This window comes from Bactrocera tryoni, chromosome 2 (genome assembly GCF_016617805.1).
Source record: "Bactrocera tryoni isolate S06 chromosome 2, CSIRO_BtryS06_freeze2, whole genome shotgun sequence".
Taxonomy (NCBI): Eukaryota; Metazoa; Arthropoda; class Insecta; order Diptera; family Tephritidae; genus Bactrocera; species Bactrocera tryoni.
The window spans coordinates 62,519,862-62,541,396 of record NC_052500.1 but is presented as its reverse complement, the minus strand read 5'-3'; the positions used below and the strand labels follow the sequence as shown (position 1 = coordinate 62,541,396).

The 21,535-nt window shown below is 33.8% G+C and overlaps 1 protein-coding gene across 1 annotated transcript in view; it reads left to right on the top strand.

Annotated features, from left to right (window-relative positions):
• The window catches only part of LOC120769007 (sodium/potassium/calcium exchanger Nckx30C), a 126,644-nt gene that overhangs the window by 39,969 nt on the left and 65,140 nt on the right, over positions 1 to 21,535 (top strand). Inside the window, exon 2 of the mRNA XM_040095847.1 lies at positions 20,654 to 20,835. Coding sequence (XP_039951781.1) covers positions 20,654 to 20,835 — 182 coding nt within the window. The remainder of the gene's footprint in view (positions 1 to 20,653; positions 20,836 to 21,535) is intronic.

Genomic DNA, 21,535 nt, shown 5'->3' with positions numbered 1-21,535 from the left:
GGTATATGTGTGTCACGAAAGTTTAGTGAGCGAACAGGAGTATCCGGTGGTTTTGTGCTTGCTTTTGAATTTCTAGAAATCGCACTATGGAAAGGTACTTCAATTACAATTGCAAATGAGACTGTTGGGATATTGTATGGATATATAATTGTATGCTTGTATGTACCTAAATATTTATATAGAACTAGAGGACCCGTCCACGCTTCACTGTGGCTGATACATAGATAATACTACTACTACTACCATCTATATGATTTTTATTAGTTAGATTATAACTATTAGTTAATGAGATATAGCACTTTTATGAAGCAACTTGTGTTAGTTTTTTAAAAAATGGATCATAAGACATTTCGAGTGTTAATAAAGCATTGCTTTTTGGGGGAAAATACTGTTGAGTTTGGGCTGAGGGAAACTCACCGATGAACAGTTATTTGCTAAGCTTTAAGAGGCGAAAGCTCTGTGCAAAGTGGGTGCCTTGCAAGTTCATAATCCAACAAAAAAAATGAATAACGTATTCTGAGAAGTGTTTGAGTGCTCTTTAATCGTAATAAACCCGAATTTTTGCGTCGGTGTGTGACAATAGAAACATAACTCCATCATTTCCCACTGAAGTCCAATCGACTGCCATTCTAGTGGACTGCACATGATGAACCGGTTCTCAGGCGTGGAAAGACGAAAAAGTCGGCTGAAAAGGTTATAACATCACTCTTTTGGGATGCACGTGGTATAATACATACTCAGCGACTGACTACTGAGCCAGTTATAATCTATTTTACTGCGTATTTGGTTGTAGTTCCTTTCTTCTATTCCAAATACTTAGCAATAGTATTATTTTTGAAGAAGAATCTGTCTAAGGTAGCGCAATCTATCGGATCCAATGTAAAACATTCCAAAATTAGCAATTAATTACAAATGAAAAATTAATTTAAAAAACATTTTCCAATGGACCAAATTGTGAATCTAAACCATCCTCGAATATCCTTAAACACACACAAAAAATTTCATCAAAATCGGTCGAGCCGTTTAGGAGCAGTTCAATTACAAACACACGGTCAGAAGATTTATATATATAAAAATTCATATGACTGGTTCAATTATACCAAACTTTATATACTTCGTGTGAAAAAAGTTCGTTGTGCAGAGCTCCTATATATGCAGAGCTATAGTCCTCCTGGAGCTCTTGAGTTTGATTTTTGTCTATGGTTTAACTTGTGTGACCGGGTCGCTCTACTAATTGCCTTAAAGTTTTTCACGGATCTCCTCTGCTAAGGCGACTAAAAATGCCCTTAGGTTTTGTTGGTGCTTACTCAGAACACAAGCAGTTGAGCCAACTGAAGCACACAAGTATTAATCAGTTTAAGAACTCGTACTCGTATTCAAAAGTCGCAGAAATCTTTAAAAATCGTTGAAAGAATAACTCTTTTTTAGTTCTTTGCCATGAAAAATGGTCTGCGCTGCTGCGTCACTGATGGTCCATCCGTTAAGTCCAATTTTTGATGAGTCGTTCGAGCTTTATGACTGGTAACTGGCGAATGACTTAAAACGAAACGGGATTGTCTGCATATGCTTTAAACTTTACATATCGCCACAGGAAAGAATCTAACGGTCTGATATAACATGATCTTGAAGCCAAATGTCGTTGAGATCACAAACTTAGTTTTAGGCATCACATAGTGAGTTATCATGGCGCAATAATGGTCGCCATTAACGATAACGTTCTCATCGGCATTATTTTTGAAGAAATATGAAGCGATGATTCCATCGACACACAAACCACACCAAATCCTTGGTTTTTCTAGATAAAATGGCAGCTCTTGAATATTGCGGTAATTTTGCTTTTTTACATACCCATTGAGCCAAAAATGGGCCTCATCGCTAAACGAAATTTGGCTCGAAAACATCGGATCTTTTTGAAACTTTTCAAGAGCCCATAGGACAAAGCGATGTCACTTGGGAAGGTCTTCGTGTACACTCTCAGCTACGGCTGCTATATTTCCTTCACTGCGTGTTTGGCCAAATCGGTCGAACATTATCCCATAATGAATGCTTGGTCTCAAGATGGGGGATGGTATTGCGAAGAAAAGACCGATTATGTTTACCATAAGTTGAGCGAAGCACGCGAAAACCATTCTTTACAGAACGTAAATCTTCAAAATAAAGTTGAACGATTTGTAAACGTTGATCAGGCGTAAGTCTTTCCATGATGAAATGTCAAACAATACTGAAAACAAAAATGGCATGCCAGTTTTAGACGACTCACGCGTGATCTCTCAAAAACAGGCTATTGAAAAGAGTACCTCTACTTGGCGTCCGTCCTTTAGTTCAAATGACCGGAGTTTTTTGAGGAGACTTTATTCTTGATTTTAGTCTAACTTCGATCAGCAATTTGGGTCTCCGACAGCCTTTACATTATGTCATGCAGCGTCTTTTAAGCTTTCACCGCCTTTCATATTGCAAAGATTTTTCACAAAATACAGTGTAATGTGTCCTCAGAGCTACAGTTCAGTTTTCTGAAAATTCAACCATCGGCAGTCTCCAAGCATTTCGCTAATGATATTGAATTCCAGAATATATTTATAGTCATGCCAATTTTAATGTAGATCTCTTTTTGAGCAAATATTTGGTACTTTTTACGGTTCTATATTAACCTTTAAGACACATTTGGACTTTCGAAAGACATTTTTATATTGAGAGTTCAGCAAAAAAGTTTGAGGGTTGAAAACATCACAAATAATTGGTGCTTTCCACAGCTTATGCTAGTTAAGTTAGAGACAGAATTTATTATAACTAAAGTAGATGTGCGAAAAATTATTTTAATACAATAGTTTCACTTGTCCCAAAGTACTAAGCTCGGCAGTATACCTATTCTTCGTAAATATATTTATCTTAGTTTCAAAGGGCAAAGGAATGGTATGGTAGCGTCAAAGATTAATACCGATAAATTGATGGAAAAGTTATTGCCGCGAAGCTTTTAAGCTCTGTAGTAAATATCTTTCATAACAATATGTCATAAAATCATTGAGCTGTAGTATGAATTTCCCATCTTATATCAAACTCGAGCCGTTTAACGGTTTAATTATTATTTTACACATTCGCAATCCCAAAAGCTCAAAGTTAATACGAGTAATAAGCAATTAAAGATGCTCAGAATCTCATAGCTGAGTAGAAATGAATGAGTATTATGAAAAATTAATCAAATATTTCTATGCCAAACCGATCTTCTTAATTCATTATTAACATTTTCAAGCGAAAAATTGCTATTGTGTTTTTCATATATATGAATAATAGCTTAATAAGCTCATACATAAAAGCTTTAGCCTTTTTGTTGATATACTATATATAAGTATTGACTAATAACACAAGTATTACCAACGATTTCAAGTGTATTCTACATGACTACTCTTCGCTAGCGATTATTACATAATAACATATTACTACAAATGTCAAATAATATTAATAAATATTTAAGCTTTATTGCAATATTATTGCTAACGTCAATGGAAGAGCCATTAACAATGATATTGCTGCCTAACTACCCAATTACACACTCACATATACATACATATGTACATACATATACTCGTATATACCATCGAAGGCAAACAAATCATTATAAAGATTACATAATCAGCAGAAAGTCAAGAACATGCATGCGAGCAAACTAAAGCACATTAGCGCATAAACCACATACAAAAATATGCATGTGTGTGTATGTGAGTATGTGTGCATATATATTCTTTAGGCGTCGCCTTGCTGAGCAATGCGTGAAAACGACAAAATCAATTGAGTCATTAGACGCAGGCACACAAGCACTAAAGATGGTAGTAAATAAGGGCTATAGAAATGGTAGTGAAGTGGAGGAAGCGAATTTGCGAGTTGAAGAAATGTTTTGTGAAAGCAAAGGCAGTCAAGTAAGAGAGTGCAAGGAATTGGGACATAGAACTAGTAATAGTCAACGCATACATATACATATGTACACAGGCAAACACATATACATATGCAGCTAGGACACATACTCACTCCCACACACGCATATAATAAATTTAACTGTTAAACTCAAGCATATATACCCTGCAGGAAAAGATGCTCACAACAGCGATGATTTCGAAGTTCGAACAATGGTTTTGACCATTGAAGTATGAGGATTAGGGTGCTTCAAAAAATTTTTTTGAATTTTTTTTCAACTCTTACCCCCTCAAATGTTAGTGATTGACAAACAAAAAATCCTCCCTCAAGCCAGGCGCTGTAGCTTAACTCTAAGGTGTCGCTAATTTTCTTTTTTTAGGTTCTCATACATTTAAAGAAGGAATTTTCGATTTTTCATTCAAACAAAAATTTCGCCTACTAATTTTCGTTTCTCAAAAATAACCATCACATATTCATAAAGTTGGTCTGTTAGGCCAATGAGCCACGCATAGACCAGTTTTAGATCTTTGCGATACCATATGGAGTTCAGCTACTAGGATCGTAAGGGGTAGTCGTCCTTAAGGATGCCTGCGCTTGACATGAACTTCAAAAGGCTCTGTGGCCTCACTATCGGTACCTCTACCAGTATGTCATACCGTGAGGACCCAAATACTTATAGCGTAGTTTTGGCAACATGGGACAAGTGCCCAAGAGATGCTCCTTTATTTCTCTGTAGCCTTGCCCTAAACTTTTCCTGCAGTCTTATCGATCTGTTAGCCCCTTTCCGTGGGTGTGTGTCGCAACCAGGCAGTGACAAGTTAGTATTCCGATCATGTTCCTACAGTCTCTTCTATCGAGTGCCAGTAGGAATTTTGTGTACTTCCGGTCTACCGTTTTGCACATGACTTTTGCGCCCAGGAAGCTTGTTCCAATGGCTTTTGATTTTCTTTACCACGCTGCTGTTCAAATCGTCGTATTGATAATGCATGGGTTTCTCAATGTTCATTCAATTTCGGGTGTTAGCCGTACACCATTCTTGGCTCTCGTCCACTATTTCATTGCGCTCGATGTCTTTGTGGCCTGGCACCCAATAGTAGTGAAGTTGCTTGCTTCTGGTAACATTAGAGGCCTGCATCGCGGCTTTGGCAATATCAAAGACCTCAGGTTGAAATAGTGGTCTGGTATCCTAAAAAAATTAACCATTGCTAAGTATTTCAAATAACCTTATACATTGCATGCTAAGGCAGAAAGACCTCACAGCTGTACAAGTAATGGTTGTTGGCCAGAGCTTATCGAGTGAAGATCATAGCTCCAGAGCTAGAATGTAAATTGCTTAAAAAAACAAGTTCCAATTGCGTTCTAGATCTGGATCCATGCACCTCGCTTTATAAATACCGATTCTTCTCACTCCGGTTTCCAAATCATTTACGAAGCTAAAAATATATAAAATTACTAGAAATGCCGCTGAACAACACACCAGTTCAAAATCATGCCAGTTTCCTATAGGGCACCCACCGTATCCGCCAAAAAAGCGTTTTCTTATTGAATAAAAGCAAATAAATGTGACATACATTTCGTTGCGCGAAGCTCATTACTCAAACTTGCTTAAGCAGCCTAAAGCTGACGATGACATACGAAAAGCTTTGGGGCAAAAATAATAAACAACGGAATTGCAATACAAACAAATAAGAAATTGTCAAAATTTGTTTATGTCATTGACATATTAAAAGCGTTTTGACATTGATTGCGTCATTATTAAGGCAGCCTAAGCTGACGCAGACGTTGTCATTATGCAAGTTTTACGTGGTGCACACACACACACAAACATGCCATGAAACCTAAATTACCCGCAACGCGTGGAAGGCGCGCTTCAAGTTCGCCATCAATGCGAGTAATCAAAGCGCAGATTTGCGTTTCTTTCAACGCAGCATTGCGTTCTTTGCCGAGAAATGTTGGCGTGCGTACGCAAAACAAAGCAAAAGAAACCGAAAGCAAGTAGAACATAAAGCAAAGTGGAAAAAACGCAAGCACAAACGGGGGCAACTGACGCCGTAGTGGCCTTCGGTCGGCTATCATTATGTGAAATTGCTTAAAAGGCTGGCCAAATGAGACGGCTGGATTTTATGGTACTTTTAAACACATTAACTACTCCAGAGCGAGCGTACAGTGGGCGGCTTTGTAGCGCTACATAAATGGGCGTCGCAAAAGGAAGTTGATAATGGCCGCAAATCCAAGCCGTAGGCATAAAATAATATCGTTAAAAACAAAAGCCGGCCGAAAAGTGTCGTGGGAAGGAGTGTGTTCTATTAAACAAATGAAATGAAGTGGAAAAAATTTTTAAGAAATAGTGAGAATGACAAGAATATAAGGGAGCGATGGAACTTTAGTTAAGCAGAAGCATAAAGTTGTGAAGATTGAAAAGCCTCAAATATTATGTATATATATATCTATTTTTAATTTCGAAGTTGTTTGTGGTTTCATAGTAATCAGCCCATACTACTATGGGTAAAAAGGTGGAAACACGATGTTCATAATTTTAAAAGTCTTAATATATTCTCAAAAATCTTTGCTGTCCGCTCAAAGTAATCCTCCTTGGCCCTAATACACTTGTGCCAACGATTTTTCCAATCCTAGGAACAGTTGTTAAAGTCAATTTCTGGCACTGCCTTCAATGTGCGTAGTGCTTAACGTTTAATGTCTTCAATTTAATCAAAACGGTTTCCCCGGAGCGTTCGTTTGAGTTTGCTGAATAGGCAGAAGTCACAGGGACTAAATCAGGCGAAAACGGTGGCATATTGGTTGTAAATTTGTTGAAAAACTCACGAAGAATCAATGCAGTATGCGACAGTGCATTCTTCTTCTTCTTAATTGGCGTAGACACCGCTTACGCGATTATAGCCGAGTTAGCAACAGCGCGCCAGTCGTTTCTTCTTTTCGCTACGTGGTGCCAATTGGATATTCCAAGCGAAGCCAGGTCCTTCTCCACTTGGTCCTTCCGACGGAGTCGAGGTCTTCCTCTTCCTCTGCTTCCCCCGGCGGGTACTGCGTCGAATACTTTCAGAACTGGAGTGTTTTCGTCCATCCGGACAACATGACCTAGCCAGCGTAGCCGCTGTCTTTTAATTCCCTGAACTATGTCAATGTCGTCGTATACCTCGTACAGCTCATCGTTCCATCGAATGCGATATTCGCCCTGGCCAACGCGCAAAGGACCATAAATCTTTCGCAGAACTTTTCTCTCGAAAACTCGTAACGTCGACTCATCGGTTGCTGTCATCGCCCAAGCCTCTGCACCATATAGCAAGACGGGCATTATGAGCGACTTATAGAGTATGGCTTTTATTCGGCGAGAGAGGACTTCAGTGCATTATCGTGGTGAAAAAACCAAAGAGTTGTCGGCCCATAATTCCAGCATCTTTTACGAATAGCTCGCACACGACGCATAATACTCAAATAGTATTTCTTGTTGACAGTTTGGCTGGTCGGAAGGAACTTGTAGCGGACCACACCTCGGTAATCGAAGAAAACTGTCAACATAACCTTGATTTTTAAGCAGCTTTGGCGTGGTTTTTCGGCTTCGGCACGATATTCGGCCGATTCATCGTCGGCTACTGGTCGTAAACATAGATCTAAGACTCATCACTAGTAATAATATGTTTAATGACATCATGGTAGCCGGAAAGTATTGTATCACAGACGTTAAGAAGCCGCTGTTTTTTAAACAAATTTAGTGATTTTGGAACCAATCGTGCTTTCACTTTTCTTAGGCCCTTGTGATCTTTCATTATTAGTCTTACTATTTCTTGTGCACAGTAGTAGAAAAAAGGCAATACTAAATTCTGTTCACGGTAAGCCGATTGGTTTCAAATCACTTCCAAATTTTTCGAATAGTAATAAAAATTATTGCTCTCCATTTAACAGGTTTTCACTTCAACTGATGAAAAACTATTACAAAGAACAATTAGCTGTAAGAAACTAACGAAACTCTATATTCATATTGAAGCCAAATAATGCTTAATGGGTGACTTTATACCGCACATATCGGCCAATAAGGAGTTATCACAATGAAAATGAGAGAACGTATTTTACTCATAACAGTGTATTTTTCTGCGAAAAAGGGCCTATCCCCTATATAACTAGTAACAGAATTTTCGAACATCTGGCTGACTTTGCTCCATTTGATTGCTGGCTGTATGTGAGGTACCTTAATGAAACCCAGAGTACATTTTTCTAACAAACCAAATGATGAATTTATCGACCAATGTATAAGTTTTCTGGGGTATATATATGTATAGTACATAAAAAATTGCTTAGATTCCGATTCTCTGGTTGACGTGACGCTTGAAAATGGCGTCCAGGAACTGAATAGTTTGATTTTCATAGCAGCTTGACGCTGACATTATAAGCCAATTTCCATCGTTACCGACTTCCATCGACTGGCCTACAGATGATTGTTCTCACATTCCAAACATAAACAGTTAAGAATAATAGAATAACAGTTAATTTTTGTTACACATTTTTGCGAACTCGACTGGATTTTCCAATAGACAGTGCTGTCGACGACACTACATATAAGGTACCTAGTACCTATACCGTACAGATGATAAACGAGACAAGCTGAGTTTGCTCGATAGCCATGTATGTCTTTATATACGCGAACTACTTCCTCAGTTTTTGAAATATCGATACAAAAATTTTGCACACGTCCCTTCTCCTTAAGGTGATATTCGGTCTAGACGCATGAATTTTAGGCTTTTTTTAAACTAAGATGAAAAAAACTGAAAAACATCTTTACTATCCATTTTATATATGTTTTTTATTGACATTTTAATAATATAAAAAAAAATTGCAACAAAAAAAACCAAAATTAGTCGAGATACGGGACGGTGTGTCCTGGTTGACGTGATTTCAACCCTTGGAGAGATCTAAAAAACAAAAAACAAGAAGATTCTTCATTAGTAAGGATGTCGTTATCGGGTTGACCATTTTCAAAAAAAAAAAAAAAATGGCGTCGACTTGAAAAAAAAAATTTTTTTGAACCGATTTTTTCGAACTTTTCGAATTTTTTAAAAATACTTAAAATCAAAATTTTTGAAAATCCAAGACAGACACGATAGAGCATTGTATAAAGAAGATATATACCAAATTTCAAAGAAATCGGTTCAGTAGAACTTGAGATATCATGTCAATCACCTCAAAAAAAGTAGTTTTGAGAAAAACGCGTTTAAAGTTTAGGAGACAATTCTAGTGAACACGGACGCCACGTCACAAAATCGATTGTATCTCCGAAAATAAATCGAATTTTGAAAAATCCTTCCAAGAGAAAACTTTTTTATTTGACAAGCTATCTTCACGAGTTTCGACATAGATTATTGTCTAAGATAACGCTATAATATCCGAAGAATTTTTTTGGATTCGACTACTATAGCATATAACTGACATCTGTATTTACTGAAAAAATCAAGACAAAGACTTTTATATGTTATAAGCAATGCACCTGTGAAAGCTAATATAGGTTAAGCGCAGCCTAAGTTAACGTTTTGTTTTTGTCTATATATAGTTAGTAGTTTTTATTTTTTTATACAAAAGTGGTAGCACAATTCAGCAATAGAGCTACTTACTACAAATACTCATTTATAGATACATGACAGTGATATATAAACACAAGCGTGTTGGCATTTTTCGGTTGTCATTATTCAAGTGTGCTTCAAATTGACAACAATCATTTGTTACAACAACACTAGTGCACAAATGTATGCTTACAAGTACATAGAAATATACTTTTGTATATTCGTACTCGCCAGTAAACTAAATATGAGCTGAAAAGCATTGTGAAAAGCAGCGAAAAATAGTGAAAATTAATAGTGCGCTGAAGAGCAGCAGCGAAATGGACGATTCATTCAAAACTGCAGCTGAAGAGACTAAGCGCAGCAAAAACAAAACTGGTACACTAAATCTCACAGTTATTATGCGCTGTCGACAAAACGACGTTGTCGCCGTGGCGGTATAATGTCGATTACAAATTCCAGTGATGACGACGACAGCAGTCATTGATAAAATAACTGACAGCGCCATTGGCAATGGCATTCAACTGTCAATTTGTGTATGTGTGAAGAAATATAATATATGTATGTATATGTGTGTGTGTATATATATATATATATCTGTGTGTATATGTATTTATGTGTGAGTTAGTGCACGCTAAATTCGCAAATGACGTGCTCATGCCAATGGCAACCAAAACAGCCAAACACACACACTTAAACACATATTGATGCTGAGTACTGCCGCAGTCGGACCCAGGCACACCAGCACACACATAGAAAGGCACCTTGTGCACTCCTTCATAGCATGCAGTTTAGTCATTTGTGCGACTCCTCCTTTTGCTCTGAGTCCTCCGTTTTTTTTTGAGCTTCTATTTAATATATATATTTAAGAAAATATTTTTATTTTTCCCCTCACCGTCACACCCGGTAATGGCGCATATTTTCCGCTCATCTATGGCATTTTGCAAATTCAATTATCACAGCAAGCATTGCATTCGGCTGTATATAAATATAAGTTCGCTGGTGCTTTTCTTTTTCACACCAGTAAAAGCTTAAGGTCGAAAAGTGGCGTCAGCGGGCGTTATGCACCAGTAATTCGGGTGCCACAATTGAAATGCTGCCAAAATTCCAGCGCGTCCAAAGTTAGTAGAGTCTATGCATACATATAATTTACCAACAAGAATTTAATATGCCAAAAGATGTAGATAAATTATGAGCGCGCCAGCACATTAGCATAAAGATAAAGAAAAGGGAACATTTATATTTAGACATAAATATGCATGGTTCTTGTTGAAGAAGTGGCCATTAGGAATATTCGCCGTTCTATGACAATATATTTACTATATATTCATAATTTTATGATGAAACTTTCTCCGACACGCTACCCCGATCGAATTGAAATTTTCACAGGATCTTCTTAGATGTATGCATTTGTCTGATAATGATGGAAGGAATAACTTTTCACACTACTTTCGATTTTTTAAGTCACTCTAAAGTGACAGTCGTTTTTTTGGAAACCGCTATTTTATAAAAAATGAAAATTTTGGCTAGTTCTATGACTTCTTCTTCTACTTTACTTACGCGGTTATAACATAGTTTACAACAGCGCGCCAGTCATTCTTCCTTTTCGCTGTTTGGCACCAATTGGAGATTCCACGTGTAGCCAGGTCTTTTCCCATCTAGTCTTTCCAACGGAGAGGAGACCTTTCTCTTCCTCTGCTTTCATCGCGGGTACTGTGTCGAATACTCTCAGATGTGGAATGTTTTCATCCATTCGGACGACATGACTAAACCAGCGTAGCTGCTGCCTTTTAATTCGCTGAACTATGCCAATGTCGTCGCATATCTCGTACCGCTTATATATTCCATCGACGTATTCGCCGTTGTCAAAGCGCAAAGGGCCATACATCTTCCGCAGAATCTTTCTCTCGAAAGCTCGTAAAGCTGACTTATCAGATGTTGTCATCGTTCACGCCTTTGCACCCTACTGAAATGATGAGTGACTTGTAGAGCTTGGTCTTTGTTCGTCGAGAGAGGACTTTACTTCTCAATTGCATACTCAGTCCGAAATACTTGTAGAACCTGTTGGCAAGAGTTACTCTTGATTTCGTGGCTGACATTGTTGTTGATGTAAATCCTGGTTCCAAGATGGGCAAAATTATTAACGACTTCGAAATTGTCAACAGTGACGTGGGAGCCTAGTCGCAAAAGCGTTGACTGTTTGTTTGATGACAGATGATATTTCTTCTCCTCGTTTGTAACGAGACCCATAGGCTTCGCTTTCTTATCCAGTCTGGAGAAATTCGAACTAACGACGCAGTTGTTGAGACCAATGATATCAATATCATCGACGTACACCAACAACTGCACACTCTTATAGAAGATTGTACCTTCTCTATTCAGATCTGTAGCTCGAATTATTTTCTTTAAGAATAGATTGAAGAAGTCTCACGATAGGGAGTCCCCTTGTCTGAAACCTCGTTTGGTAACGAACGGCTCGGAAAGGTCCTACCCGGTCCTGACGCAGCTATTGGTATTGCTCAACGTCAGTTTGCACAGCCGTATTAGATTTGTGGAGCTACCAAGGTCAAACATAGCGGTATAAAGACAGCTCTTTTTCGTGGTGTCAAAAGCTACTTTGAAATCGACGAAAAGGTGGTGTGTGCCGATACTCTTTTGACGGGTCTTTTCCAAGTTTTGGCACATGGTGAATATCTGGTCAGTTGTTGATTTTGCAGGCCTGAAGCCACACTTATAAGCTCTAATCAGTTAGTTGACGGTGGGCTTTAATCTTTCAGACAGTACGCTCGACAGAACGTTATATGGCGTAGATTGTGGGGTCACTTAAATTCTAATTATCGGACATGCTTTCGTCCGACCATATTCTACACAGATGCTGATGCATTCCTCTTATCCAAATTTGAAAAGCTCGGACGGCAATCCAACGAGGGCCGATCGATAACAATTATTAGATTTCTTTAAATTGTATATTTTACTGTTTTTAACTTGGTCAACAAATATTCGATTTTTGTTTTCTCTCCTCAGAGAATTTTCATCAGATTTAAGTCAAGTGAGGATCCCTTGTCGCAAAACCCTAAGTTATAGTAGAAGTTATGTCATTATTTATGAAGCTTAGATCAATCTCAATCCATGTACCATCGGATCAAATTCTAATCGAACTAAAAAACTGCAATTTGACATATTCTAATAAAAACTTTGATTATCTCCATCAAAATAGGCCCTTTTAAAGTCCTTGAAGCATGCCAATGGTTAATCTAGTTTTCCGTACACTTGTTACAAGTCTCGGTAGGAAAGAACTTCAGTACTTTTGGCAAACATTTTTTTCGGTTTTGGCTCATTTTTCGAGTCTCATTTGCCGGATTGCTCGACAGTTTCGATGTCATATTCATAAACCCATGTCTCGTCAACAGTAATTATACGTTTGATGAATCTAGGATCCTCAGCTACTTTGTCAAGCATCTTATGACCAATAAGCCACACGTAGACCAGTTTTGTTTCTTTGCGATACCAGATGGAGTTCAGTTGGTAGGTCTAAGAGAAGTAGTCATTCTTTAGGATGCCAGCGCTTAACGCAAATTTTAGCAGATTCTACGGCCTCACTATCAATACCTCCTCCAATGTATCATACCGTCGGGACACCAGATGACTGTTTCTTTAACTTTTACCTATACGGTATGTTAAGCACTCACACACACATACACACAAACAATCACAAAATATTTGCCATTAGATAAATTTGCGGTCTGTAGCCTCTACAGAGATTTATGAATATTTACGAAATTCACTTGAACACCACAAAACTGACCTTTAAGGGCAAAGCAAACAAATAGCCAGTGGTGCAGCAGGGCAACGCCTTGAGCCACCATCTTTTACTGTCCACCCAACAAAAAGCTAAACAGTTAAACCATTTTCTAATTGTATTGTATTTTTCTTTGTGTATGTCAGAGTCTCACATTTAAGGGCGTCACAGCTGGCGTAAACCATTACAACTCACAACTCAGCCCGCTGTTAGCTTAGCAGACAATAGCGCTACCGCTGTCACTTCATGGCAGGACGCCAAATGTAATAAATTACTCGGAAATTTATGTATGTCGCCATCGGCTTTGTAAAGTCAAAAGAGTAATTTAAAAATTACCAAAATATAAGAAAAAAATTAATAGCGGATAAAGTTTCCAAAATTTTCTGCCAATTTTTTTATTTTTGTGGAGATTTGGCACTAACAGTTTGTTTTGCCAAATTATTTACGCAGAGATTTATTTATTCAACTAATTTGTGGAACACCAAATGAAGGTTTGGGTGTAATTTGGCTGTGAAGTATACTATATGCTATTTGTTGTGAGAGTTTTTTCGGTTTAAGAATTGTATGTTATACAATATATACACATATGTGTACTGTTACCTCAAAATGTTAAATATTCGAAGGTCAAGAGTAGATTTTCTAAGTTTGTGGAATTGATTTAAAGGCGAAATATTTAACGAAAAATCTTCTTAGAATTTTAGGCATTTTTCTAGTATCTTCAATTTAAAAAACTTGCTTATGAAAGACTTTGTTTCTAGTAAAAGCTATATTTAATTGTTCTTTCCAGAAGACTTCTCTTTGAAGGTGCAGACATTTATATATTTTGAGCTATAAGCTTTCTTTAAACTCAACTAAACTCTTCCATTACCGCTAAATGATTTTTCAAGTATTTGACTTTATATTTGGAATACGAAAGTTTAAAGAAATCCTGCAATATTATTTATAGGAAGTTTATTTTTCGGTTAACAAACATATTTTAAACAATTTAGAAATATTTTTAACCTTCACCATTGTAAGCTAGATAAAATCGAGCATTTTTATGCTTACCAGTATATACAATGTCAACTTAGAAAATGAGATGAAAAGCATAGACTTTTTTTCAAATTCTATTTTTCAGTCCAAGCTTTATAATCTTTTCGTAGCTTTCTAAAAGCTTTTCCATCTTATTTCAATTTATTTGTGGCTATATGCTGGAGTTCATAAAAAATCCTTGTTAATATGTAGTTACATTACAATTTAACATCAATGCTTGTTCTTCGAAAAGCTTAAAAGCTTTCATTTCACAAAGTCTTTCAGATTTGGCATTAGTTAACAACTCGAGCAATAAAAAATATTAATCTTAAAATTAAAAATTGTTTGCAGTATACAAATAGAGCTTTCAAAGCTCTGAAAGCTCAACTTTATTATATTTCAATATACGAAAATATATGAAAATCTTTCAGGAATACTTGCTTAAGCTTTTGTAAATATCATATAAATAGCAAAAGGCTTAAAATGTTTTCTTCGAAAAGCTTAAAAGCTTTCATTTCACAAAGTCTTTCAGTTTTGACTTTAGTTAACAACTCCGAGCAATTAAAAAAAGATTAATCTTAAAATAAAAAATTGTTTGCAGTATACAAATAGAGCTTTCAAAGCTCTGAAAGCTCAATTTTATTATATTTCAATATACGAAAATATGTGAAAATCTTTCAGGAATACTTGCTTAAGCTTTTGCAAATATCATATGTCAAAACTTTTACTGCATCGAAAATTCGTCTTTTTATAAGCTTTCACTGTACAACTCGAACAATATAAAAATTCTAATATTGAAAAAGAAATTTATTTGCAGTTTAAAAACTCTCAAAGCTATTTTTATAACATTTATTGTGATTAAAAGCGCATTTGTAGTATAAAAAGCTTTCACTATTGCATAGGCTTTTTTACATCCAACATTAAAGCTTTTACCGTACAAAAACTATCAATTTCATCTTTTAGTAAGCTTTCACTGCACAAATCCAGCAATATAAAATATTATTGTTAAAGCCGAAATTTATTCACAATTTTATAAGCTTTAATAAGCTCTGAAATCTATTTTTGTTTTTATTTTAAGCTGATTTTTTGACGATTGCTTATGGTATGAAAAGCTTTCGATAATATGTGTACAATTAAAAATATTTACCATAATCAACACTTTATATAGATATAATATATATGTATTGCGTTTCTTATAACTTTATGTGCTTTTTGTTATTGTTCTGGTAGTTAGCTTTAATTGTATATTTACATATAGTAAAGTATTGTTCAAATTTAGAAAATTTCTTATTTTCATTTCATATAAAGATAATTTTTTTACTTATTACATTATAGTACTTTTAATGAAGCTTGCAAACTTAAAGCTTCTATTTGTTTAATTACGTTTAAACAAGCTAAAAGCTTTTTAAATCAGCTACCCAAGATCTAGAAATTTCCAAATAGCTAACTATGAACCGTCAGTATTAATGTACATATATAACGGCTACCAGTTTTTCTAGAAACCATTGAGCTTTTTAAGCCACTTTAATATCTCTCATATTTTCCTTGATATTGATTAGCTTTTGTGGAAATTCAAACCTTACAAAATTTATACTTTGGACTTTCAATGGACTTTTAGCATGAGATTTTCGAAGCTTTTGTGCAAAGTCAAAACATTAAACAATTGGAAATTCCATTTGTTTGCTTTCTGCAGATCTCAAGCTCTAACTATTTAAGGATGTATAAACTAATTTCCCTTATTAACTAAATTCGGAGAGTATTTCAAATAAGGAAAAACTAGATAAGACTGCTTTTTGACCTGGTACTTACTCAAATCCCTGCATTAATCCCTGCATTAAGTCCCATATTTGCCACATTTTCACCAAAAACTTGGAGGGTGCATTTTGAAAATGAGTCATTATTAAGGCCACAAAATATTGTCCGCTAATCATACCAAGACAGCTCATGACTATGGTAATTAATTAATTAATTTTACAGGTAAAAATTAAAAGCTCAATTTAAACTTCTCGAAAGCTAACCAAGTGAAATATTGAAAAAAGCTAATTAATTAGCTAAAAGTTAACTGAGAGCTCCCATTTTATTAGCTGCCCTTCTTTTCAATCAGGTCTTTATCAAAATGGGAGATCTTGTGAAAAGTTTAGTCATGTGTACCCCAAATGTCATTTCCGAAATATTAAATCTCTCTCTGTTAGACAAACATGAGCTCAAAGCTCTGATAATTACAACGTATTAGAAACATCAAACAAAACTATTGCCTAAATTTATGAGTGGACACGAAGCAGAGTATCATAAATATATCTCAGTATGCAAACACTTTTTCAGCCTTTGAAAATATAATCCCATCTTTTATAAAATAAAATACATTTGTATATATGTACTTACTCATATAGTCTTAGATATTAATATATTCCTAAAAGTAGACAATAATTTCAAACAAAGCTTTCATAGAAAATTTAGAAACACCTAATTTATTTACGAAATATAGCAAACTAAGTAGTTTAACTCAACCAACCAATTTATTTAGTACAACCCTTGCCCACACAAAACTAATGTCACCATCAACAAGCGATTTAGTAATGAAATTATTAAAAAGCTCAACAAAGCTTTTACACTGCTTTCACGCGCAGGCCTAAGCTTGCAAGTAAGGACTTACCGTAGGTACTAACACAAATGGCTTGCAAATAAAGAGCTTTCACACACAAATGTAATTGAAACTGCTTACTAATATATGCATATAGGTATTTTATTTTTATTTTTTTGCAGCTTTTAAGGCAACAAGTGTTTGAAAGAGCAATATTTTATACAGTTATATTTTTTCACCGCCAAAAAAATTTAGTAAATATTTACCAAACGTAGTATAACAATCTCTAAACGCTACATTTCCCGTAGTATGTCCCCAGCTTTCGCAAGAATAAATATTAAGAAAAAGCTTTGAAAGCACAAGTAGGCAAAATAAAACATTTTTCCACAAAAAAATGCGAAATCATTAACTTTTCATATTCATACAAAACTAAACACAAACTATTAAAGTTAATTAAAATTGAAAAAAAAACTAACACATAATACAACAAAAAGCTCCACTCCCAAATCCCTACCGATAAAAAAAGCTTCCTCACTCCAACACTCATAATCCTGCAGCAAAACACAAAATCAGTGAAAGTTACGCTGAAAAGTAGACTAACCAACACTGAGGAAAACAACACACTCACTCTCATGCGCGCACGCACACCAGAGACGCACACGCAGGCAAACGCTTACCACCACACATAAGTACATAAAAACATAGTTATACATTTATACAGAACATGAATAATGAAAAGCGAAAATCTAAAGTTTGGCCGTGGCGTGGTAAATATGAAAATAAAGACAAAGAAAAAACAAAAACAAAAGTAGTGAAATAATTTTTTTCTAGTGAAATTAGTTGTAGTTCCTTAAGTGTTAGCAAAAAGCTCTTTAGAAAAGCTATGCAAGTTTTACTAGCAACTTCCTTACCCAACCACTTTTTGTGCGCATTAAAAAAATTAGAATTTCATGAAAAACAATTAAATCAAAATTCGAACCAAAATTTTAAACTTTCTAAAATTTAACATTAAGAAAAGTCAACAAAAAAAGAAAATTTTAAAATTGAAAATTGTAAAAAAAAAGATTACATTTTTTAAATATTTCCAATAAATAAAAAGAAAATTCGAAAAAAGATGAAAAAAATTTAAATTTAATCAAAAACTTTAGAAATTTTAAAAATTTAATATTAAAAAAAAAGAAAAAAAAATTGAAATAAGGAAAAATTTTAGGATTTCAAAAAGTAAATATTATAAGAAAATTAAAAATTAAAACGCAATCTCAACACATTTCGAAGAACTTCAAAATATAAATATTGGAAAAAATTAAAAAAATTAATATTAGAAAAAATATTAAAGGAATTAAAATTATTTCAAACCAACTTTTAGCAGAAATTTTAAGAATTTCAATAAAAAATTAAAAGATAGCAAGTTCTTTAAATATTATTTTCTTTTCAAATTTCCATATTTTTTAAATTCAATATACATATATTTTTACTTTTGAAATTCGAAAATATAAAAAACATTTTAAGATTTTAAAATTAAAAAAATTTAAATTTAAAAAATTTTGAAAGTTTGAAAAACTCAATACTTTTTTTAAATTCTTGAATTTTTTTTTCTAATTTTTACTTTTTTGTATTTAAGATTTTTTTTTTTAATTTGTTCCAACTTTCGACAAAAGTATTAAGAATTTAAAAATATAATAATAATAAATTCTTTAAATTTAAATTTCGATTTTTTTTCTTGAAAAATTTAAATTAAAAAAATATTTGAATTTTAAAGAAAATTTAAATTCAAAAAAATTTGAAAAAAAAGAATTTATTTTATTTAAGTGATTGAAAATTTTTTTAAATAAATTTTAAAAATCAAAAATTTTTCCTTAAATATAACATTTTTGATTTTTTTTTAAATTTCTAAATTTTTTTTTGACAAAAAATCTTTGAAATTATTATTTTATTTAAGTGATTGAAAATTTTTTAAAACGAATTTTAAAAATCCAAAATTTTTCCTTAAATATAACATTTTTGATTTTTATTATAAATTTCTAAATTTTTTTTGGACAAAAAATCTTTTAAAGACCTAAATGCATTATTCGTTACTACAAAGCTTTTAAAATTTAATAAGATCTTACATAATTGGCATTACTGTAATTGGCAGACCGTGCTCTCTCTCACTCTCTTTCTCTTATCATACATTATCCACTGGCAGATGCCAACTTCAGCCTATATTTGTGTTTAGCGCACACTTCAATTATCCATCAATGAGCTAGACTCCTACGCTTTCTCTCTCTCTCTCTCTCTCTCTCTCTGCCTTTAGATTGTTATATTATGCTTGCTTTCTCCGAACTAGTTGCCTTGAATTTTTTATAGAATATTTAAATATATCTGAAATATAAATTAGCTGTAGAAAACTTTCCAAGAGTGTTCCACACGCCGTCTACATACTCTTCTCTCAACCTTTTAGCGTTATAGCGTACTTTACAACACACTCACACTCTCTCAACGTTTTTCCTTTAGCGCTCCGCAAATCTAATAGTCTAGCTCAGCAAATTCTTATTAGTTTTCTTTAGTCATAACTTAGATATTCACTCTCTCTCAATCACTCTTGCTTGCTAGCATACCAGTTGTTACTGTTAATTAGTCAGTTTGTTTCATTTAGCAACAATAATAATAATGTAAATTAAATTTAGAACAAGTTTTATGTAATATAAGTCTCCTGCTAGCTGCCTGTGTTAGTAACTGTTACTCTCTCTCTCGCTCTTTCACACTCTCTATCTGTCTCTCTCACAAACTATATACATAACTCTCTCTCTGTCTAACGCTATCTCTCTCCTCCAACTGATTAGTAAACAAACACAAAATTATTGAATGAATTAATTGTTTGAAACAATGAAAGTCTATCAAACCAACTTTTTCTGTTTCAAAATTATTTTCACGTTAATTAATTCAATGATTAATCGATTGAGTAATTGTTTAAATAGTGAAACTATTGTACGTTATATTTATATATATTCACTAAATTCAATTGTATGATAAATTGTTAAAACAAAAAAATATTGTAATAAATAAAAACAACAACAATATTGTAAATTTGTAAAAAAATAATCAATTAAATTGCATTCAATTCGATTTTCGATTTTTAATCGATAAATTTTTTTCTTTTTTTCTTCTTTTTTAAATTAATTTCAACTTGGATTTTTGCGTTTACACAAAATAAATCGTACGCAATCGAATCGAATCGTTAATCAAACGAAAAAATAACGAAATCAAAATTTGCAAAATTACAAAAAAATATTTGAAAAATTTTCAAACTCAAAAAAAAAAAATCGTATACACAAACAACCACCAAACAAACGTCTATTGCAAAATCGCATACAAAAAAATGCATCGTATCGAAACGCATCATAAACGTAAATTTTCGTACAAAAACAAAACAATTTTGCATCTGAAAACCAAATTCAATGCAATGCGCTAAATTAATATGCTAATGCCAATGCTAATATGCTCATATGCCAATCACGCAATTGCAATTCCAAACCAAAAAAAAAAATATTTGATACTTCAAATTTTTTTATTGAATTTCCTCAAAATAAAATTTTGCAACTTATTTTTGCAACACGAATTAAATTGCCAAAAAAAAAATCAATTATAATAAAATAACAAACACAAATCAAAATCACAAAAATTAATTTGCAAATCCAAAAAAAAATTGCACACAACAATTAATCGATAAATAAATCAATAAAAAAAAAATAAATAAACTCTAAACCAAATCAAATGCACACAATGACAATGACAAAGATGATGTTCCAGGCAAGGTGGACGAGAAGGCGACCCAACTGCATGCGATCGCCTCGCTCAAGGTACTGCTCGATGCAACGAAACCGCAACGCGGCGGCGCCACCACATCGGCTGCCAATCATGTCAAGATCAATTTGAAGGAGACCACATTGGCCGATCGACCCAATGGCAACATTGACACGACACTGGATTCGGTAAGTGGCAATTGTTTTGTTCCAATGTCAATTTACAACAACATTATGCCTTATAAATATTTATATGCTTATTATTATTAAATTTATGTGTGTATTTAGTAAAGAAGAAGAAGAGTAAATTGTTCAGTAATGTATTTGAAGCTACTACAGTATATAGTAGGCATACTTTTAGTTAGTTTTGCGTACATTTAAAATGAGCTAGCATACTTTTGGGCAGTGTTGGAAAGAAATTGCAGAAAACGCGTAAAAATTTTGTATTCAAATATTTGAAAACAAACAATTTTAAAATTATTAGTATAAAAGAGCATACTTTTAGGCGGCATTTGTTTTAAAAGCAATTAATTTTTTATATTTTTGCACAATTTCAAGAAATGTGCAAGAAATAATATTTAAAAGTTCCTTTTTCACTTCAAAATATTGCTGCACTGTTGAAAAGAAAACTATTTTAATTTAAATAATACTTTCAGGCAGATATTATTTTTTAATATTGTTTTACAGATCGAAGGAATATGAAAAAAATTAATAAATGTTTCTTATTTTGCAAAATAAAAAATGTTGAAAGATAACTGTCTCGAAAATATAAAACATACTTTCAGGCGGCATTTGTTTCAAAAGCAATTAATTTTTAAAATTTTTATACAGATCCAAAAAATATGCATCAAATACTATTAAATAGTTCGTACTTTACTTCAAAATGCTG